Here is a 20,858-nt window from a genome sequence, read left to right as displayed (position 1 = left end):
CATGTTGTTTGTCCAGAATATTAAGCCTCTTGTTAAACTAGCATGATTAGAGGAGCCAGTAAAAAGATAGTGTTCATGGACATTTGGTGAGAAACACAAATGTCAAAGATATTGTTTCCAGATGGAATCATTGTAGTTTCTATGGAAACTTTGACTTAACACCTTGTTTAAATATACTTCTCCCAACAGATTATTCAGATGTTATTTTCTGAATATGAAGGTTTTTCCATTATTTTACTGGTGCTACCATGTGCTTCAGTCATGAGTCTCATTTCTTGCTTTGCCTCGGTCTCCTTGGTTTCCAGGCCTGGAAAAAGCGATGGTTTATCCTGCGCAGTGGGAGGATGAGTGGAGACCCAGATGTGCTGGAGTACTACAAGAACGATCACTCCAAGAAGCCAATTCGGGTCATTGATCTGCATTGCTGTGAGCAGGTGGACGCCGGGCTGACATTCAACAGGAAGGATTTCCAGGACAGCTTTGTCTTTGACATCAAGACCTCCGATCGCACCTTCTACCTGGTGGCGGAAACAGAGGATGACATGAACAAGTGGGTGCGTTGCATCTGCCAGATCTGCGGGTTCAACCAGTCCGAGGAAAACAATGGTAACAGCTGTTCGTCCACAGAATCGTCTGCCTCTCTGAAGGCTGTCTTTCAAACCCTTCTATCAATCCCCCTGCCTTGCAGGTGCCGGTGTCCAAACAGTGTAGTGTTTTTTTCTTACACCGCTTGGAAAACGTTTTTTTATCAAATTAAAACCAAATTTGAATGATCTGAACTGGGTGTTTTGTCCGATTATATTTTTAATTCTTTTAGCGAGTCTTCTAAGTCTTATAGAAAAATATTTTAGTACATAAAATACTAGACAGGTTTTGTCAGAGAACCATCCTACTGCTGTGTAATAGTGGTGGTTTTGGAAAGTGTTTATCAGAAGAAATAGTGGCTTTGAAACATGAGATCGTTTCAGGAGACTTTTTTTATTTCGATATGAAAGTAAAAAAAGAATCATGCCTGCCAAATGGAAGCAGCGTCTAATAGGGTTATTGATTTTTTTTTTGTTTCTTTCTTTTGTTTTGTTAAAGAAAGAGCTGAAATCTCCCCGTCATTTCCAGCACAGATGCAATGCCTGTGTTTCAGAGGGACCTTTTTGTAACTGGCTGGCACTTTAAAAATACAAAGGGCACTTTATTTCCCAGAATCATGATCATGCCTATTTTTAGAGTACACTTAAATGTATTTCAAAGAAGAAACAAATAATGTTCCTCTCCAGATTACAGTAAGGTTTTGAAGGTAAACAATTTTTTATGCCTTTCTGTTGATGATGACAGTGTGTGAGGTTAACCTCTTCCACAATTGACTTTGAAGCCATTTGTATGGGCCTGTTTAGTCTAATAGAAGGAATCGTATACTCCAAGCTGCTACAGTCTAGTCTAATTTCAATTCCTTTTCAGGTTATAATATAATTTTTTTAAAGAGGAAATCCATTAATTGTTAAATGCAATGACAGTACTTTTTTTCAAAGATTTTTAAAGCCACAAAAAAGGCAGTTGGATTTCTAAATATTGTTCTGATTGAAGTTGGCTTTTAGATTGCTTCATGTGAAACTGGAGGTCTGACTTGTTTGTATTATTGGAGTTCATAGGTGTCTTTAAAAAAAGAAAACACTTTTAACAATAGTGCAAATTGGCTTTTATGTAAAATGGTTCCTTCATTAATGTAGCCCAACCAGTTGTGTTAAGGCTAAAATAATCAAAGACGCAATTAGGATACCTTAAATAAAGCAGGTCTGTTCTCAATTTAAAGGCAATATTAGCAGTTTGATTTCTGCTTTTATAGGTAGTACAAATTGCATTTCATTAGGAAAACCTTGATTAATATTCCCTTGTCTCCTTTACTGCATTAGTATACTATAGCTAGGAGTGAAATTGGCTTTTGTCCTAAGATTTGAACAAAGCGCATTAATAAGAAGGGAAGGTACTGTAGTCCCTTCTGTGAAATCCTGTAAGTCATGTCTGAGACTCTCATTATGGCACTGAGTACTGAAATTGAAAATCATTTTTCATTACACGGATTAGTATTTTTAGTAAATTGATCTGCCATATTTTAATTAAAAAATGTTCATTCTTGCTGCTTCAGAGCACACCTCTCACTGATTTGACTTTAAGTCGTCATTTTACCGCAGGTCTCTCTCTCTCAGCCACCAAACCACAGGAACCGTTACTCAGGGATGGCCCTACCTCTGTCAGTCTTAGTCAGTACCTAAAGTATGAAAGTGGGTCCATCACACGAATAATTACTTATTTCATGCTGAAAGGAAAAAAAGAGACACAACGATTTGCCTGTAGAGCCTTCTTCAGGTCAGATCAGTCTTCTTCGGGAGCCTGAAGAAGGCTCCACAGCCAAAACATTGTGTCTCTTTTATTTCCTTTCAGCATTGAATAATCCTCTATTCCTTTCAGCATGGAACACAACCTCCACCAAAATCTCCTTTGCAGCCTACACATGCTGACACAGCTATCTACTTAAACTTAAATAATTACTTAATCTGGAATACTGCAGTAATTACTTTTTAAAAAGAATATGGGTATTTACAGCATTTCTGGAACTGAAAACATTCAATCATGAGAGTTAAATAGGTACGGAAAGAAAGGAGAGTCGTGGATATATGCTTAATTATAATTAATCATGTGTTGCTGTTATTTACCCTTAAAACCAAAGGGAAGTAACTGTTTGCTACGAACAGAATGAAGGAGGCATATACAGTAATTCTACCATAGAGAAGATTACGTGAGGATTTGTGGGGGCTGTTCCTAGAGATATTGCAAATGAGACAACATGACCTCTTGGCTTCATGTCTGTGGGGAATCCAGCTCTTGCTCAGATATTTGCCATGCATTTTTTTTATTTCAGAGATACATCTCCCTAAATCCACATCTTTTAAATGACAGTTCAGTAAAAGTGCATAGAAAAATTGGTGTTCCGGATTGCCGTACTAAAATTCCAAACGGGAGATGAGTTTTTCGCTTATCATTGTATGTATTGTTTCTGTAGTTGTGACATAGCAAATAAGGCTATACTCATGTAATGGGAAAAATCACTTTCTAGCAAGTCAAGACATGTATTTACTTTTTTTTCAAATTCACTGAACCTTCAAACATGGGATTTGACCCCAGTCCTCTGCACACAGCTGAAACACATGGCAGTCCTTCATCATTTTAAACCTCAGCCATATTCCAAATGTAACATTATTAGAACCCTGCAAGAAAGCAGGTATCTTTTTTTCTCCACATTTGAAGTTTTTTGACATTTTAGCAGATGACAGAACAGATTATTAGTTTATTAATATGCTTTAATCTCTTAAGGGCATATAAATACAATTGAAACAGCAACAATTACTATTAGAAATTCTAATTAAGAAAGTATCTTTTAGTTGTTATAGGTACATACTGTATGTTTAGTGCAGGTGGGCACAATACATTGTGTTTTGGTTAAGAACACAGTATAAACATCTTTACTGAATGAAAAGCATTGATGGGTAAAGGCGTGGCTTTTTTTAAAAATCCACTGAACCTTTTCAATTGGTCTTACACCTTGTATACTAATGTATAGTATAAATTAATATAAAATTCATCATGATTGGTTTTGTGCTTCTACATTTCTTACATGACCTACTGCATATCTGAAAATTCATGCAGCTGGTAAGTTCAAAGGTTGGTTAGGATCACAGCTCATTGCCTTCACATTTCATTAAATCCCTCCCCAGCTCTTTGCTATGACTTCTCAGGGGTTTCAACAACAAAAGCCCTTCCCTCATACTTAGAAAACGAGCTGTATTATGAGGGAGGTTTAATGACATACTGGAATCTCATAACTGACCGTGAGAAAGCAGCACTGGGCCCTGGTGTGGTGATGAGAAAATCATTCCACATGTTATTGGCAAAAAAACCACAAGAACAGAATTTGGCCTGACCTCCACCTCCACTGAAACTCCTCAACTCACAGCTGGGCTCATCACAGCCTCTGCAGTAGACACACCTCAGTCATGTCACCATCTCGGACATTTTCCAGCTCCCTTTGACTACATCTTCTTTCAAAAAAATTGAAACCATAAAAATGTACAGGATAAACTAACTGCTATGACTTAAGTAAAAACCCATATACCATAAAGTAGGCTTGTAATATAAGTGCTTTGCATGAACTGCCATTTCCAAATAAACATGGAGGAGACTTCAGTGCGGAATGTGAAAATAAAAAGCTGTTTGCTCTTTTGTGCCTGTGTTTCCCCAAGGCTGAAGAAAGTAAGCTTGGCTGTTGTGCCTGGAAGGCAGTCAGGAAATGTCTAAACCCACGTTGAAATTTGTAAGAATTTGTATTTGTGGGAACAAAAGAAGGGCATGTGTTTTTAAGGTGGATCAGACTTGACAGATGTAGGCTGACTCTTTCCTTCCTCAGAAACCCAGCCTCCAGACATGGGATCTAATTCCAATGTGGCAGTCCTTCATCATTTTACACCTCAGCTCTAATTCTTAGAACACTGCAAGTAAGCAGGTATCATTTTTTTCTCCACATTTAAAGTTGTATTATTTACATTTTAGTGGATGGATGATTGGATGTGGATTCTTCATTATGATTATTGATAGGCATCTGTATTTACTGTAGTTGTCAACCCAGTCCTTTTTTGCCACCGGGAAAGCGAAATAGCTGCCAGGCAAGCAGTGAGCCATCACACGACAACACCTATTTCCATTTTCTTCTATCACGTCTGAACACCTGTTTGCCTCTTTCTCGAAACATTCCAAATAATTGTGGTATGGGAGAAACATCTCTATGTGTTATTATTCGAAAAGAAAATGTTTAAACTAGTTGTTCTAAATGGATATATTAGATATATTAATGGGCCATTCCTAGTGAGGACATTAAGCTAGCGTCTATAGGAATGGACTATAGCATAAATACGAAAACAGACAGAAAAATAAAACAAACAGGAAGAAGGACAGACATCATCATCCTCATCTTCATCAATAACTTGAGGTGAGATAGAGCTCCTTGAAATCTGTCTTGAAACTAGATTCTTTCCAGCTAGACTGCATGCTGAAAGAATACAGGAGTCTGAGCTTTGTTATACAAGATACTGTAGCTTGCTGTTTTGTTTATTTGGAAATCTTGATTTCCTTTATACACAGGGTAAAAACATCTCTTATTATAGTAATGTCTTTATCTAAAGTAGGGAAATTAGTCCCCATTCATTTATAATCATTTTTTTTCAGAGGCAGATTTAGTTCATAGTATGAAGTATCCATTGTTTAGAACTTTAGAAGGCAGAGCTCTAATACTTACTTTGCTGTAAACATCTGCAAACAGTAATGAAACTTTTGTGTTGTAAAAATATTTGTTCTGTTTGGCCTTTTTATTGCTCAAATAAATACATTTATTTAAGTTGCCCCAGAGAATAAAAGACACGTGCCACACTCAATAATACCTAAATTTAATTAATTTAAGGGATTTTAATACCATACATTTCTGAAAATCTGTTTAGAAAGAAAGGATTTGTAACAGTCAGACAATGTTTACAGGCCTCTAAGATCACTTAGTAAGATCCCTGTTTTTCTAAAGTCGATAGTCTATAGTTCAGGTTTTTTTTATAGAAAAGAAAAGAGGAACATGTGCAGAAACACATGCAGAAAAACTGTGAACCACTGTGAACGAAAACGTATCAAAGGTAGATCATTTGTTATCTATTTTTAATATTAAATCTGTAGCAGAACAATTTATTCACCTGAAAAAACACGTTGTGGGAGGGAGGTTAGTTACCTTGAGGGAAAAAAAATACCCACAACAGCGAACTTGAATCATGTTTCTGAAATCGTAGATAAGAGCTGCAGGAGGAATGCTTCCAATGCTGTTTAAAATCAGACCGTTTACAATGCGCCGCGTTTTTATGAACATAGTCTAAATAAAAGCACCAGGATAGCCTAAATAATGTTCGGTACAGAAAAGCTTTCCACACAGCCCAGTTCTGCTCCTCCTTGCAGCCTGTGGTTATCCAGCTCTCTTTCCATGCGTCTCCCCCTCTCAGGTTGGTGCACGAGGGGCGGCTGTAGCTGCCCTGTATTGGTGCTGTGATTTTCTCCATCAGTCAGCAGCACTATGGGCTGGCAGCATGCTCCTGGGACGCTCCACAAGGTTAGCCAAGGGCACCAGAACAGGCCAGCTTGGCGCTGACAGGGATGGGTGTTTTACCGCTTGCATGGGGTTGGTTTTTTTTTTCTTCGATTTGCCCTTCACAGGCATTGATTTTTTTTTTGTTAAAATAACCGAGACGGTGTAATGCTTTGAGGTCAGTCTGCCAATCCCAGCTGCTGTTGCTCCATTTTCTGAGCTCCTCCTTCTCATCTAGGGGTCAGGCAAGGGAGGGGGGTTGCACTGGGCACCAGCAGGGGAGGGGCTGAGTTATCATGTCTTTTAATGAAGCTCGTATTTCAAAATGATTTTTAGAGCCATATGCAAGACCCACAAAGTAGGAGATGGGCATTATTAGTCCAAGACGTCTCTGCAGGAAGGTAAACATAGGTGTCGCTAGATAGGGATGGAAATAGCTCACTGAACAGTTTTTCAGGTGTCTGAGCCTTTTATCTGAGTTTTTATTTAATATCACCTAGATCCCAAGATTAGACATCTAGACTAAACTTTTGAGTAGGAATTTTTGGTATAGGGGAGTCATTAATGTTTTCATTCACAGTTTCATTCTCGTGCAGTTTGACTAGAATTCTAGTGATGGAGCCTTTTTATTTGTCTGGAAACAGCTGGTGTTGGAGCTGAAAAATAAAAACATTTTAGGTTCACCGTACTGTCCTTTTTCCAAAATAATGTTTTGTATAGTTAGTCATATTTTTTTTCCCTTGAGCAGCTTTGAACTGTGTAAGGTTATGTAGCTGAATATTGGGGTGGAGCTGACTGGACAACTTAGAAAAAAGCTAAATGTGAATCCTGTACTGTAAACCATTATTTTTAAGCATATTCTTATTAGGACTTTGCAATGATTCAAATCACTGCTGAATCTTAGTCCTTTGACATGTGCATTGTGTTCAAAATTCTTATTCAGGATTAAAAGGTTCACTTCTTTTAACCTGTCAGTGTACATGTAGGACACACCTTTGAGCTCAGGAATGCATCTGGTCACTCTTCCCTGTACCACTTCAGTGCAGCTATATGTTTTTGTAATGTAGTGACCAAGCTTTTTCACAGTATTACTAGAACATGGTATAATTTTAATGTAAGATCTCTTGATTTAAACTCCACTCTTTCTAAATTTTAAACAGTAAGTCACATTCCGTATTTGTCAGTATGGTTTTGTGATTCTTGTCAGGAAATGTGTTTCAAGTATGCTGTTACTCTCTTTTAATAGGAGTGTAGCCAACTAGAGCATGTTGCTATTTTTCTTTTATAATGTACGTTGTGTATATTGAAAGAAATGGAACCCAACTAAATGAGCGTTACAGACAAAATATAAATCCCCTGTGACAGAAGGCTGAGGATTTTAATTCAACATCCCTCTGCCACCTTGAAATCTGGCTGCAACCCTGACATTGGACAGACTTTCTGGATATCAATATGGCACACAGTAGAGGTAATTTTGTCTTCAAGGTACTATCACCAGTAGCTTGGCTACCGGACATGCTGTAGCCCTTCCAGATGGCTTGTGGTTCATTGGATGGGAACAGTACTGGCACAAGTGTCAAAATGACTCATTAGCCCACATGTCTGAGCAGAGGAGTTAAACAGTTCCATTGAAGGAGTTCCATTGAAGGATAGCTCACAGTGTTATTAATAAAGACCCACACAAGCAAATCACTTCAATCCAGTCCTTTGTTCTCTAACTCCTAGCTGCTAGTGGCTAGCCTCCTGCCTCAGCCTTGATCTTGGTATTCATATGCACAGATGACGTTAAGTGAAAGACAGAGATTTTTAAACTTGCTACAGTTCTGCTTTTTTATGGTCGGTGATCTTTTTATATGCAAACCTTTGAAGGAGCTGAAGTGTTTTGCAGCTGTTAGTTTGGCCATCAGGTGCAGAAAAGATGACTGTGGTGGGAATCGTTCCAGAATTTCCAAGAAACTTCAGCTTTTTCTTCAAATAGAAAAAAAAGAAAGAAATTGGCCTCTTAAATATTTAGCAATGACTTCAGCACCCTCGGGCCATTACAGCTGGTTAAGAGCTTATTTTCAGTTTGTTGCCATTGATATTTTTTGTTACTGTGCTTACTGCATGCGTGTCTTCAGACTTCAAAACTTTGTCCGCTCCACCTTGGATTGTTTTTGTGTCACATACTATCCAGAGAACCATAAAGAAGAGACTTGAGAAAGCACACCACTATCATTTTTGTTAACGTGGAATGAAAAAAGAAAGATTCCAAATATCTTTTGAAGTTCTTGAACAGGGAGTATGAATACAGCCCATTCCTGTAGTTATCATTAGGGATGTTTTGATCTGTGTGGCTTTCCCCATCAGATTCCTTTGTTCTTTTAAGGCTTGCAAAACAACAAGATAGAAGATATCAATAAGATTTGAAATTCCTATACTACTGTATGAAATGCCTAGTACAGTAATTCAAGAAGTACCAAGGACAGTATCACAACATCATTCATGTTTATACTATTCACCTAAAATACCCTCCAAAGGACATAGGCAGGACACACATTGATTCTTATATACCAATGGGGACACTATTTAGTACTTGAAAACCATTGGGAAAAGATGTCTGCCTGTTAGTAGCCAGTAATAAAAAAACACACTTTAAGTTAGCACTCAGGCTTTTTTTTCCTAATGGGAAAGCTGTGGAAGAAGTCTGTTACTAATGCCCTAGGCTAGCCTATAATGCATTGAACCACCAAAGCATCAATGCAATTAGCACAGGTTTTATGTGTTAGTGGTACTTTCTTTTACATAACTGTTAAGGAAATTACCGTATGTGTTTGCATAACTGCAGCATGTTTTTGTCTTATTTTAAAACATTTTCAACTTTTGAGAGAGTGTAGTCAGGGTGAGAAGATGAGGAATTAACCCCTATAATTGTGTAACACTTCACAGGTAAATGAGCCGATCGTTAAAATGTTTCCTAGATTAAAACAACCCTACTACACAGCACAAAATACACAAAATGAACAGGCAGGTAAACACGGTGTTACTAAAGAACACTGATAAGCTGAACACAAGATAAACGGATACTGTAAGCATTTTCGCTGTGGTAGTTTAAAACGTGCTTTTGTGGTGCTCATCTCCAGAAAGAATTCATAATAACAACAGACGCTGGAGTACATCATGGCATTTTTCTTCCAGCAAAAAGCATTTTGGCTCTCTAGCACTGTATAAATTGCTTCACCATCACGAGATTGATCTTTTATCCCATTAGCGTCAGTGACGAGACATGATAGCTACCGCGAGCCACTGCTCTCTTTTACTCTGCTCTACTGTAATGCCGTTTGATGATGGGACTGGAAAGATGAGTCCATTAACTGAAAGTATTCCATGCCTGCAACCCCTCCCCCTCCCACTACTTCGTTGTTAAAGCTTATCATAATGATGTAGAGATCTCCCTAGCCTCGTGGAGGTGTGTTCTTCGACCACAAAAGAATGCAATCTCAGGCCTAATGAAGCAGATCATTTTCAGCAGAAGAGGCTAATGCTTCTCCAGTGCTCTGGTCAGAACAAGAGGAGCATCATGCCGAGTTTTTTTTTCTAAATCAATACGTCTGTCATTGGATTGGGCTCGCCTAGGGAGTTTAGGGCTTTTACAGGCCTTCTGCAGAGAGTGTAGCTTTAGCCTTGAGAGCAGCAGACAAAGATAACAATAGAATAATTTAGCCGAGATCAAAGAGCTTTTCTCACTAAACAATGTCCCCCTGACATGAAACCACTGCTGCTGCAGATCCATTCACTCTCTCATGTCCATGGGGTATAAAGTCTAATCCCAGTACAGGCCCCTCTGCCTCAGGCGAGCCCTAACCTAATTTGTCATCCTTCCTAGGGCCTCGATCATCTTGTCATGATCGTCCTTTTTGTGCTTTGCAAATCAAGACTGTTGCTTTCTGACCTTAGCAATGACCTATATGTACAAAACATTCTACTTAGCAAGGCTATTTCACAAAGATTCAAGTGCTCAGTTCTAACAATATTATTAATGCTTTAGCATGGCTTGTCACAAACATATGACCTGATGTTCTTAAAGCCAGTTTATGTGGCCTTTGACTCTTGATGCTCTTACATGATCTCTATTATTTTTGGAGCACTACAGACCTGTTTTTTGCAGTTTCCTCCCTGCAGGTTTGGATGTTGAAATGTTGGATTTTGCAGGCACCTCTTTATTAAGAAAGTAGCGATTATTTTTTTGTTGTTGTTTGGGACTGTGAATATGACTGCATCAAAGCAATTCCAACTTTCCACTCACCCACACAGTGTTCACCATGATGATATTGAGTTTTTCTGTGGAACTGTGTTATCCCACCCAACCTCTTAGGGAGTAGAATTTTTAACTCCCAGTGTTATATTCTCAATTGTTTCTATCTATGATGTATAGACCCACAATACATGAATCAGCAGTGATAAAAAAAGAAAACAGTGCTCATTTGTCTTTGGCATCTGCTTGTGTGAAGATGTTATCTTGAATGTTGAGCCATTACAGTACATTCAAGACACTAAACAGAGATGTACAAAAATATAAAAGTTTGCAAATTTCTTTATGTGGTGAAATACTGTACTAACTTAAAAAGACAGACAGGTATATTTAATTAGGCTAGGCTGAATGTTACTAGGTTTTGATAATATCACACAAGCCTTATGTCCTTAGACATCTAGCGCTCATCTGGAACTGAAAAAATGTCTTGTCTTGTCTCCATTGATTGAGTTAAGAGGTCAATTTGAAAGATATTGAATGAAGTCGGATTGGAACCTGCATTCTAAAATCCTGAATTGAATTTCCCTGCCCTTTGACTCCATTGATCCTGGTGGGAAATTACTGAAATCAATTGGATTATATCGACTTTGGTACTGTAATACTCTGTAGTAATGGCAGAAAATACAATACAGTATTTACAATAGGTATTCCAATCTATTTTTAATTTTTATTTATGAAGTTTAGTAGGATGCTGTTTGATAAACTGTTAAGAACTTCCCTCACTGACTATAGATATTGGCTGTATTTCATATCAGTGGGTAATTTTAGTTTTAGTCCCAGAGTCTTGAGGAATGATATTTGGAAAGACCTTCATTTGACATTTTACATGGAAAAGGTTTGTTACTTGTTGGCATTTCTCCTTATGATGCAATAACTGTAGCGGTTGACTCGGGGGAAATAAAAGTGACGTAAAAGTGAATTTAATAACACAGTAGTTAAGAATGACATTTGAAAAATGCCATTGTTTGGGAGTGATTGATTGCCTCTTAGTAGCAAGATCATATTTTCAGTTTGGTTGTTTTTTTTTTATGTGCCTTTCTGTTGCAGATTCTGGAAGATCCATGACAACAAGTCACATGCCCCGCTCCATGCCTGCTGACCTGAGTGGCTCTATTGCACCGCTGATTGGACAGCGCAAATCTTCTGCCCCATCCCACTCCAGCCAGCCGGTGCTCTTCACCTTTGACGTGCCCGAGCGTCACTCCCACAACACCCTGTCCACCAGCGCCCCCCAGGACTACCTGTTTCTCCACCAGTGTATGAGCAAGTCCAACGAGGGTGCCAGGTGAGAAGAGATCCAGGCCATCCAGGCACAACTCTCAAGCCATGCCAGTAATATTAAATGGCAATTTTGATATCTAACGCCAGCCATCAGATGTCACAAAAAACTAGGGCTTTAAACAAACATACATTCCTAACGAATTCTGAATGTGAATACCTTATGAATGTTCTTTGGAGTATGACCAGTTCTCAGTGCAGTAAATACACAAAACGTATTTTCTTCTTGTTACTTTTATTTTTGGAAATACTGAAGATAACCTGGTAAGGTGTAGTAGGGGATGTGGGTAGTCATGCTATGTGTGTGTTTATTTGTCAGAATTTATTAGAAATCATTGTCACAAGTTTGAAAGAGTGATTCATTATAGGTATCCCAGTGTGCTTGATGTCTCATTTATAGTTATCTGTACCTGCAGTATGGGAATTAGAGGACTTTTGTGCTTCAGCTTTCAGTGCTTCCCAGAATACTATATCCCTTTATACTTTTTCAGTCCTAGAGGTAACGGTACTTCAAGAATAGTTTGTTGCAGGGTCTTTCATCAGCAAGAAGATTCAAAATTATAAAAAGTACTGGAAAGAAGTCCTAAAGCAAATCATCACAGCCACCACAAAATACAGTGTTACCATGTTTTATGTCTTAATGTGAGACCCTATAACCCTATTACAGTCACATTTTTTTTTGTTGGAAGGCCGATAGTTCATATTTGCTACATCGACTTACAGTGTTTCTTACTAAAAGAAACAAATACTAAAAGATATTTATACTAAAAGATATTTTGAGTATAGGAATAAGGTCTGGTCTCCCTGCCACTGACTATATTCTGTTCACATTTCATTAAGCTTCGCTGTTCTTTTGCTAAAGGGCAGATTGCTTGTACATGCTGTATTGTGAGTTTTTCAACACTGTGCGAATCACAGAAAAGCATGCCTGTGTTATTGACTTTAAAAGATTAACCTTTAACTCGCCTGGGAAAATACCAAGGTGAAGGGCATACAGTTCATGCAAAGGATTCTGTATTTTGTTTCTGTATACATGGGATAGAAAAACTCGCACAGCAATTCAAAAATAGTTCTGTATCTCATAGTTCAGCAGCTATAGGGCAACAGGGCAACATGCTCTTTCTCTCTTTAAAGAATTTTGTTGTTTAATTAAAGTCATTAGGTACTGCCTATTGTAGTGACGAATTGCAAATCTTCTGTGAGAAAGCTTAAATCACATTAAAAGTCTAAAATGATTTGTAATGACGGATGAGGTTGTTAAAAAGAACTCCAAAGTCTCACTTCCTATAATTGGTGTTCCTATAATTTCCTCCTTCAAGGCCCCACGTTTAAAATGTGGAAATGGGTTCTTCCCAGAATTTAGACCTAGATTTATACAGTAGGTATGTTGGAATATATCTTAGTGGAAGACAGTCTATTTTTTTCCGTTTCTCAATGTTAGAGAATCTTAGTTGTTAACTTCCTTCTTATGAATGAATGTAAATGAGAAAAGAAACTAATTAATAAAAATACGTTCACCTAGAAATGTTCAAATGCAACTAATGCTATTGTTTCCGGTATTCATTTGTTGCATTTTATGGTGCCCGTCATTATAAGCCTCATATTTTTTGTGATATATATGTACAGTATATAAGGTGACTATTATACTATACTAAATAAAAGTCACCATTAAAAATATTACGAAGATAGATATTATAAAGATAGCATATTAAAAAGACAGAAATCCCTCACAATAATTAGAAGGGGTATGTGTAAGTTTTTATTCACATCTGTGGCAATGATGGTTTTAACATGTAGCTCAAAATCTCTTTAAATATTTTTGAAAGACACTTATCCTGTTTGTTTTTAACTTGTTTTCTTATTATCTGTCATTGTCTTAAATCCAAAAGGATCTGATGCACACTGCCAATTTGCGTGTAAGAGTTACATGGAAGTGTCAGTAGAAAAAGAGCATATTATAGCTTGTATTGCTGGTGTCAGGATATCAGTCCTGAGTGGAATTGTGTATCGTGTCTTCCATAATAATATTCCAAAGTGTGGTATAATGTTAAGACATAGAAACATATAAAATAAACATTGAGAAATATAAAACAAGCATTAAACCTTGCGAAGGCCATAAAAGGATTAAAACACAAACTCGGGAGTCCCTGATAGTTTTTTTCCTGTTGTACCGTAATGTGTTGCTCATTAGTAGCAAGACCCTAGCAGACATATTTCATTGTGCTGGTAAATCAGTCTGGTCTATCCACAAATGAATGGGAAAATACAGAGAAATACAGACTCTGTTCTGGTTAGTCATTGTTTTCTTACAGCTTTTTTGACAACTCATCACCCTTCGACTGGAGTGCGAGTTGATAGTTTAAACTTTGCCAAATTGGGATAAAGCCCTTGTCCACAAATAAAGAGCTGATTTGGTTTTCTTAAATATTTGCAAATGATTTTAAAGTGATTGTCACTTATGACACCATTTACATTATTGAAATATAAATACTGCTGTGATGTCAAAGCATAACATCACTAAGGCATATTAGTGATATGCTGAACTCCAGTCATAAAATATTCTTGTGTGATCTAATGCATCATTTTATTAATGTCAAGGAGCAATTTCTTGAGCAAACATTTAAAAGTGGAAAATGCTTTTGGTTAAACACTATTTCATATATGGGAATGAGCCCACTAGTATGAAGTGTAAAATCCTTGTGTGACAGTAAAGGTTTGTAAAGTAGGTTTTTTGAAACAGCACCCTATAAATCAAATAAAATTACACTTCAGAATGTATGTGAGTTATACATCTGCTAAGTTCAGTTCATGTGGGTTTAGTGTACTTAGCATTAAAGGACAAGAAATAAAAATAGAACAAAACACAAATGAGAAAAAAAAAGTCTTGTCTCCCTGGACATCAGCCAGAATGTGGTTGGTGTGGGAAAGGGAGGTAAGCTTTCCTCTTTCTGAGTTAACCAATGCTTAGCCTATGTTTTATTGCTTAGTTGCATGGCTGTTGGTAAAGTTTTAGTGGTAGCCTTGGTAACTTAAAACAAAATAGTTAATTTGTTAGAAGATAAATCTAAAAGGCAGATTTGGACAGGCAGTGTGTGTTTGATGTCAAAAGAACTGTTCTATAAAGGCAACACCAGGTCATATCATTTAGAGAGCGTGCTTCTAAAGAAGCAAATAGTTTCACAGTAGTTTGTTTTATTTATTGTATTTTAGGCATTTTAGTGGTAGCATGGAAAGTGGGGAGAAATCCTGCTGCGAGCTACATCTAAAGTGTAGGCAACATTTTATTTCTATTCAAATTGTTAGATATTTTGTAGCACATACAGTACATAGTATTTTCAATGCATTTTCAGTCCTCAGTATTAAGACTGTGTCTGCTGTCACCTTGTGGTATTTTGATGTAGTAACACTTCTTTACAGAGGGTAGGTGTGGTCTAATGATGGATTCTTCTGTTTTCTTAACAAATATTCTGAACAAAAAAGGTTTTAAAAACCTTATAATGTATATATGTCATCTTCTCTCCTCTTTATTAATGCATAGTATATTTTTTGCAGTTATTTCTCCACTGCTATGCTTCTGCCTTGTATTAATAATATGTTTTTGAAGTGTTTTCATAAAACTCAATGTGCTATACAATAGCTCACATGTAATACATTCACAGATGAAAAAAAAGAATGCAGCAAATTGTCCTGGTAAAGCGCTATAAACGATACATTCAAATAGCTAGAGAGAAAGATTTGTAAACAAGTTTTACAGATGTCAAAAGTTGCATAGTTTATAATGAATTATCATGATAATTTAAGGACAAACTTAACGTTTTTGTGTCTACGGCTGAGAGTTCATTTTGGTGCTTTTTTGTGAGGTTTTCTTTTTTGTGCAAATATGTGCTAGACAGACAACTTAAACCCTCTGGTTTATACAGCTAGAAGGATCATCTTGTATTATAAACTAAACCTACAGTAAACACACAAGTAACTTTGGCATTTTTTCATTATGCCTGAAGTATCTTATGATTGCTTAAGTAACTAAAGTGCTTATGATTTTTAATTATTTCTCAGTGTAAGACTTTGTTTAATAAAAAAATCATTTTGATTAGGTGTGGTCTTAAACTTGCCCACATCCTGAATTAAACCTTTAAGGCATACAAAATATAGCCCCCATAGGAAAACCAATCAATTTAATCTGATGAACTAACAGAAAAAAATGGATTCAAAGAAAAAACACTCTTGTTATATCATTTAGAGAGAATGCTTGAATCATATGAAGCAAATATCAGGCACAATACTTCTTTTTATTCATTTTATTTTATATATTTTATTGGGAGCATATAAAGTGAGGAGGAATCCTGTTGGGAGCAGAGAAATCTAAAGTGTAGGCAACATTTTATTCCTGTTCACATTGTTAGTACATGTCACATACGGTACATTACATATAGTCCCCAAAGGTCTATATGACATATATTCCATTTTCTCGGGACTCCCTTGTGTGAGAACTACGGCCAGAGAAACCAGTGCTGTCAATTAATATAGCAGGAATGATTACATGTGAGTATAAGTTCATCTGAAAAAACAATGTGAAATTGGCGTGGCAAGTCGCTATATTTCTCTATACAAACTTGATCACAAACATCCCCTGCTTTGTTTACATAGTCTGACTGTGGTAGTTTTCCATGTGTCACCATATTTCAGCAATAACAGCAAGGATTGTCTGTGTTCTCAGGAGTGCCAGTTTCTCCCAGGCCACCAGGGGCAATCTTCTAGTGGGCAGTGATTCAGCAGTTCAGAAAATTTCTCATGGGTTCTCCCACTGCCTTAATGGAATGGGTGCCCAGCTTCATACCTTCTACAGCTTACCCAAGCCTGGCAAGCAGCAACAGTCTTCACTTGGAGACTCCCCACGGGACAGCTCCTATGACCTGCCTAGGAGTTATGGTTCGGAGGGGCATGTGTGTTCCAGTCTGCCAGAACTGGAGCTGGAAGCCGACGAGGTGTACACCTTCAAGACTCCCAACAACGCCCCAGCTGGCCCCCGCAGTGACCGCTCACCTGACAACTGTGACTTCCACGTGTCCGCCAGCTCCTTCTACCACGTCCCGCGGACCTTCGACAAGAACCACAATGCCCTGGCGCCGGCAGGCTCAGAGTCCCCTGGCCTACCTCCTCCTCGGCCCCCCAAGCCAGGCCACAGCTCAGAGGTCAAGTGGGGAAGCCCAAAGTCAATGGGAGCTCCCAATGGAGAGGCGGCCTCTGTGTCTGCCATCCCTAGGAGAAACACCCTACCAGCGGTGGAGAACATCAGATTACACAGAGGTACAGTACCTAATCTTCTCATCCTCTTCTCTAAAACAGGGCTTCAGCACAGCAGTTTCTCTTATAAATATAAAGCTTTGGACTGTGATCCTAGTCATTTTGACAGGTCATTTCTGACTAGATTAGTTATCACTCTGTGTAACAATTCATATCTACTAGACACGTTGAAAATGTTTTACTACTTACACACAAGCTGTAATTTCTTAATAATACTGATTATTCCTACTAATCTGAATAAACTTTAAAGTGATTATTCATAAATCCTGTTTATTATGTGGCAGAATCAGTGTCAGTTTGCTTGGTTTATCTTCACTTGTCGTCGACTGAATTCATGTACTTCAAATTACTTTCCTTTTCGATCTTGACTTCACACACGTTTGCCCTTAATCAAAAACAGAGAAGCAATCTGGTCAGTACAGTGTTTGAAACCTAATGAAATTCAAGCCATGCATAGTGCTTCAGGGTGACTTGTTCCAGGCCGATGAACAGTAAAAGAGGCCAAACATCATGCTCCCAGACGCAGTCTTCCTGATTTGATCAATGCTTAATCCAGGCAGGGCCAAAGGGGCCAGACTTCAGCCAGGCCAGTGTCTCAGCCAGAACCCAGGAAATCAGCTGTTACAGCAGCTGTTATATCTGACAGCTGCCATTCTGATAACAGATTCTCAGACCTACAGTAGCTCCCAGAGAACAAAATGAGAAGTAGCAGCGTGTTAAAACCAAGCGCTTTAAAATGTCACCTGATTCCAGTTTATACAGTGTAGGGATTACGTGTAATGTTTCTTATTTTTCTGAGAACATTTATCATATGTTCAGAATAGACTACTGGTTCCACCGATTTAAATAAAGATTTAACTCATTGCACCACTTTAAAAAATGCTTCAGCCAGGAGTTATTTTTTTCAGCTATTCATTGTATGTATATAAATTGTCTGTGTGACTAATGGCACTGGTCTTATTTTATATTGTTAATAATTAAAGCAGTACTGGCTGCCTTCTAGTTTTGGAGTCCCTGGAATGGCCATGGTTCTTAAAACACTACGGGTAGCCAAGCTGCCTGAAGGGTCGAACTCGTCTTGGGGCCATTGAAGGCCTCCACAGCGTTGAGCTGTAGCTCCCACTTTTGATCCTGGGACTCACTCAGGGGTGGGTGGGCTGATCTTTTCAGTTGATTGAATACCTAATCAAATAAAGAAATCGCTCCATTAGAACCTTACTACTTATGAACCCCTTCCACATTTTAGAACCAAAAACAATTACAAAGTTGCAAATTAGTCCTGTTCCTAAGTCACCTATCCAACAATCCACCCCCTTTCTAAACTCCTTTACCCAGAACAGGGAGCTGCGGTGGAGCCGGAGCCTAACCCGGCGAGCAATGGGCAGAAGGAGGGATACACCCTGGACAGGACACCAGTCCATTTGCAATTATTAGGTCAATGAAGGGTTTAATTATGTTATTGAGAGCTTGACTGCAACAGAAATCAGTGTTTATTCCTAGGTCCACACTGGCTGTGTTTTGGAACCTTGTTTACTGGCTTCAGGCCTTTACAAAGAAATCAGTTCTGATCAGATATTATTGACTTGTTTTTTCCTTTGCATGTTTCTCTCAATACATAATTACAACAGGTGAAACAAAAAGATTTGCAGCACAGTCTGGTCTTTCGCAGTGTGATGTGGCGAAGTGTATTCTCTTAAGTTATTCTTTTCAATTTGTTTTCCTGAAAAAGGCTCGTCTTTTGAAACGAACGACCATCATAAACAGGCCAGCCTCGGCAACAACGGCCAGTCTATGGAGTCAGTCAATGATGGTTTCAGCTCTTACCTGGTGAGTCTCGAGGTCTTCTCCACTGCGCCTTACTTAGAGTTCAAAGATTTTTGCTTTAACATTCCAAGAGTTTTTATCAACTTTCTATAGAGATGCAAAATAATACAGATGATTATACAATGAGAATATAAACAAATGAAAAGTGTGGATGGCATGGCTATTAAATCACAGTTTTTAAGCTCTCCCTATAATCACTGCCTTGTAGATAAAATGGAATAAGAATAAGTGCACAGCAGGTTACTAAAGATTACTAAAAATGTTCATTTGTTCAGGAAAAAAGCTATGATCGCCATGATCAGACCCGGTCACCTGGTTGTGTTACAGAGAACAAAGGCTCGTTCAGACAGTGGGGACTCGGAGGACAATTATGTGCAAATGAACCCGGGCTCTTCCTCTTCGCCCTTCAACTCCTCTCTGGCTGACAGTTCCCAGAATGTCTACATCCAGATGAGCCCCGGGCCTCATCACTTTGACTTTCCAGGCTTCTCTGCTACCCTGCCGGCCCGGAAAGGCAGCACCGCCTCCCTGTGTCACCGACCGGGGCGGCTCAGTGACATCACTCCTCCCCCTGTCAACCGTAACCTCAAACCTGACCGCAAGAGTGAGTGCTCCCCCACACCCACTGCTCGCTGTCAAAAACTCGCCGAATAAAAGTAACAATCGTCAACACTGACCGTCACCGACGCTGACATCTGAAAATCAAAGTTTGCTCTCACTTTCCCTTCCATCTGTGAGCTTCTTCCGCTGCCTAGCCGAGACTGGAAGCACGTGGTCGTTTTGTAATTGCAGTTTTCTCTAGTGCTCCACGGCATCATTCATTCCACAACCACTGCGTCGAGTAGCTGTGTTCACACGTACTTTGAACATTTATTTTCATCAACTTCCTTAATCCGCTACAGAAATCTGATAGAATTGCTGGCTATGTCATATTGGCAGAAGGGCTGTAAAACCATAAACATGAAAAGAATTAAAAAGTAGGTTTTCTCTTTCTTCATGCTCATTCTCTTCTTCATTAATAGGTGTTTCTCTGTGTGTGTGTGTGTTTTTAGCAAAGCCAACACCGCTGGACTTGAGAAACAATGCTATTATTGACGAGCTCCCATTCAAGTCCCCTGTCACCATGTCTTGGACTAGGCCCATGTAGGTATCCTTGTTAATTTCCTCCACTTCTGTTCTAACCAGGAGACTTGGTCCCAAGGACAGGACTTCAGAGGGTTCGCTGCCAGAGGAGAGGGGGTCATGGAAGAGTAATGCAGGTTGTGTTTTCTCTTGCAGGCCGGTCATGAACTCGCAGCACTGTCGACCCATATCCACACAAAGCATCACCAGCACGGATTCGACAGAAAGTGAAGAAAACTACGTTGCAATGGTAAGATGAGCTTGGGCACAGGAGGAAATGGATGGAGGGCATTGAAAAACCATCTTAGATTGATCCCATGCTGCCCGTTTATCACATTGCTGATTCAGAAAAAAATCCAGCCCCAAAGATTAGGCAGAAGTGCTAGATGTAGACATACAGTACTTTTCAACAAAGAAAAGGGTATCTTCTTATGTGTATTACACTCGGTAATCTTTTTATAATTGATCTCAGGAGCTACTTAAACTCATGGCAGCCAAAGCTTCCATTAGCATGGGCACTGACGGTTCTGTGACCTCCCATCAGTGCCATGTCTTGCTAACCAAAGCTTTCATTTGCTCAACAGCAAAACCCAGTGTCGACCTCTCCAGCAGTGAGTGGCACGAGCAGCCCTGCACCTAGGAAAAGTGGAAACGTTGACTACCTTGCCTTGGACTTCCAACCGAGTTCCCCCAGTCCACACAGAAAGGTACAGAGTGTTTTGATGGGATACTGTGAAGCATGGAAGCCCAGCGTAATGACAAGGAAATATCAAAAACATCTATTTTTTGTATCAGTTAAACATTTGCATGGCTGAAGAATTCAAATCTTTGGTGGAATAGAACTGTATCTGAATTTCATTTCAAGATCAAAGAGTAATG

The 20,858-nt window shown here is 38.7% G+C and overlaps 1 protein-coding gene across 5 annotated transcripts in view; it reads left to right on the top strand.

Annotated features, from left to right (window-relative positions):
• gab2 (GRB2-associated binding protein 2) overlaps positions 1-20,858 on the top strand; it is a 65,894-nt gene that overhangs the window by 39,883 nt on the left and 5,153 nt on the right. For 4 of the 5 annotated variants that reach the window (XR_011189624.1, XM_006627790.3, XM_015341653.2 and 1 more), the window contains exons 2-9: positions 306-606; positions 11,499-11,736; positions 16,447-17,036; positions 18,763-18,860; positions 19,185-19,461; positions 19,910-20,000; positions 20,136-20,229; positions 20,564-20,686. Coding sequence is in view for 4 of the 5 variants with exons in the window: in XM_006627790.3 (XP_006627853.1) it covers positions 306-606; positions 11,499-11,736; positions 16,447-17,036; positions 18,763-18,860; positions 19,185-19,461; positions 19,910-20,000; positions 20,136-20,229; positions 20,564-20,686 (1,812 nt within the window). In the remaining variant the exon portion in view is untranslated. Of the gene's footprint in view, positions 1-305; positions 607-11,498; positions 11,737-16,446; positions 17,037-18,762; positions 18,861-19,184; positions 19,462-19,909; positions 20,001-20,135; positions 20,230-20,563; positions 20,687-20,858 lie in introns of those variants that run through there. The other variant, XM_015341654.2, reaches the window with a different exon arrangement.

This window comes from Lepisosteus oculatus, chromosome 5 (assembly GCF_040954835.1).
Source record: "Lepisosteus oculatus isolate fLepOcu1 chromosome 5, fLepOcu1.hap2, whole genome shotgun sequence".
NCBI lineage: Eukaryota > Metazoa > Chordata > Actinopteri > Semionotiformes > Lepisosteidae > Lepisosteus > Lepisosteus oculatus.
Note: the sequence above shows the minus strand (reverse complement) of the source record. Positions and strands in the feature narration are given on the sequence as shown.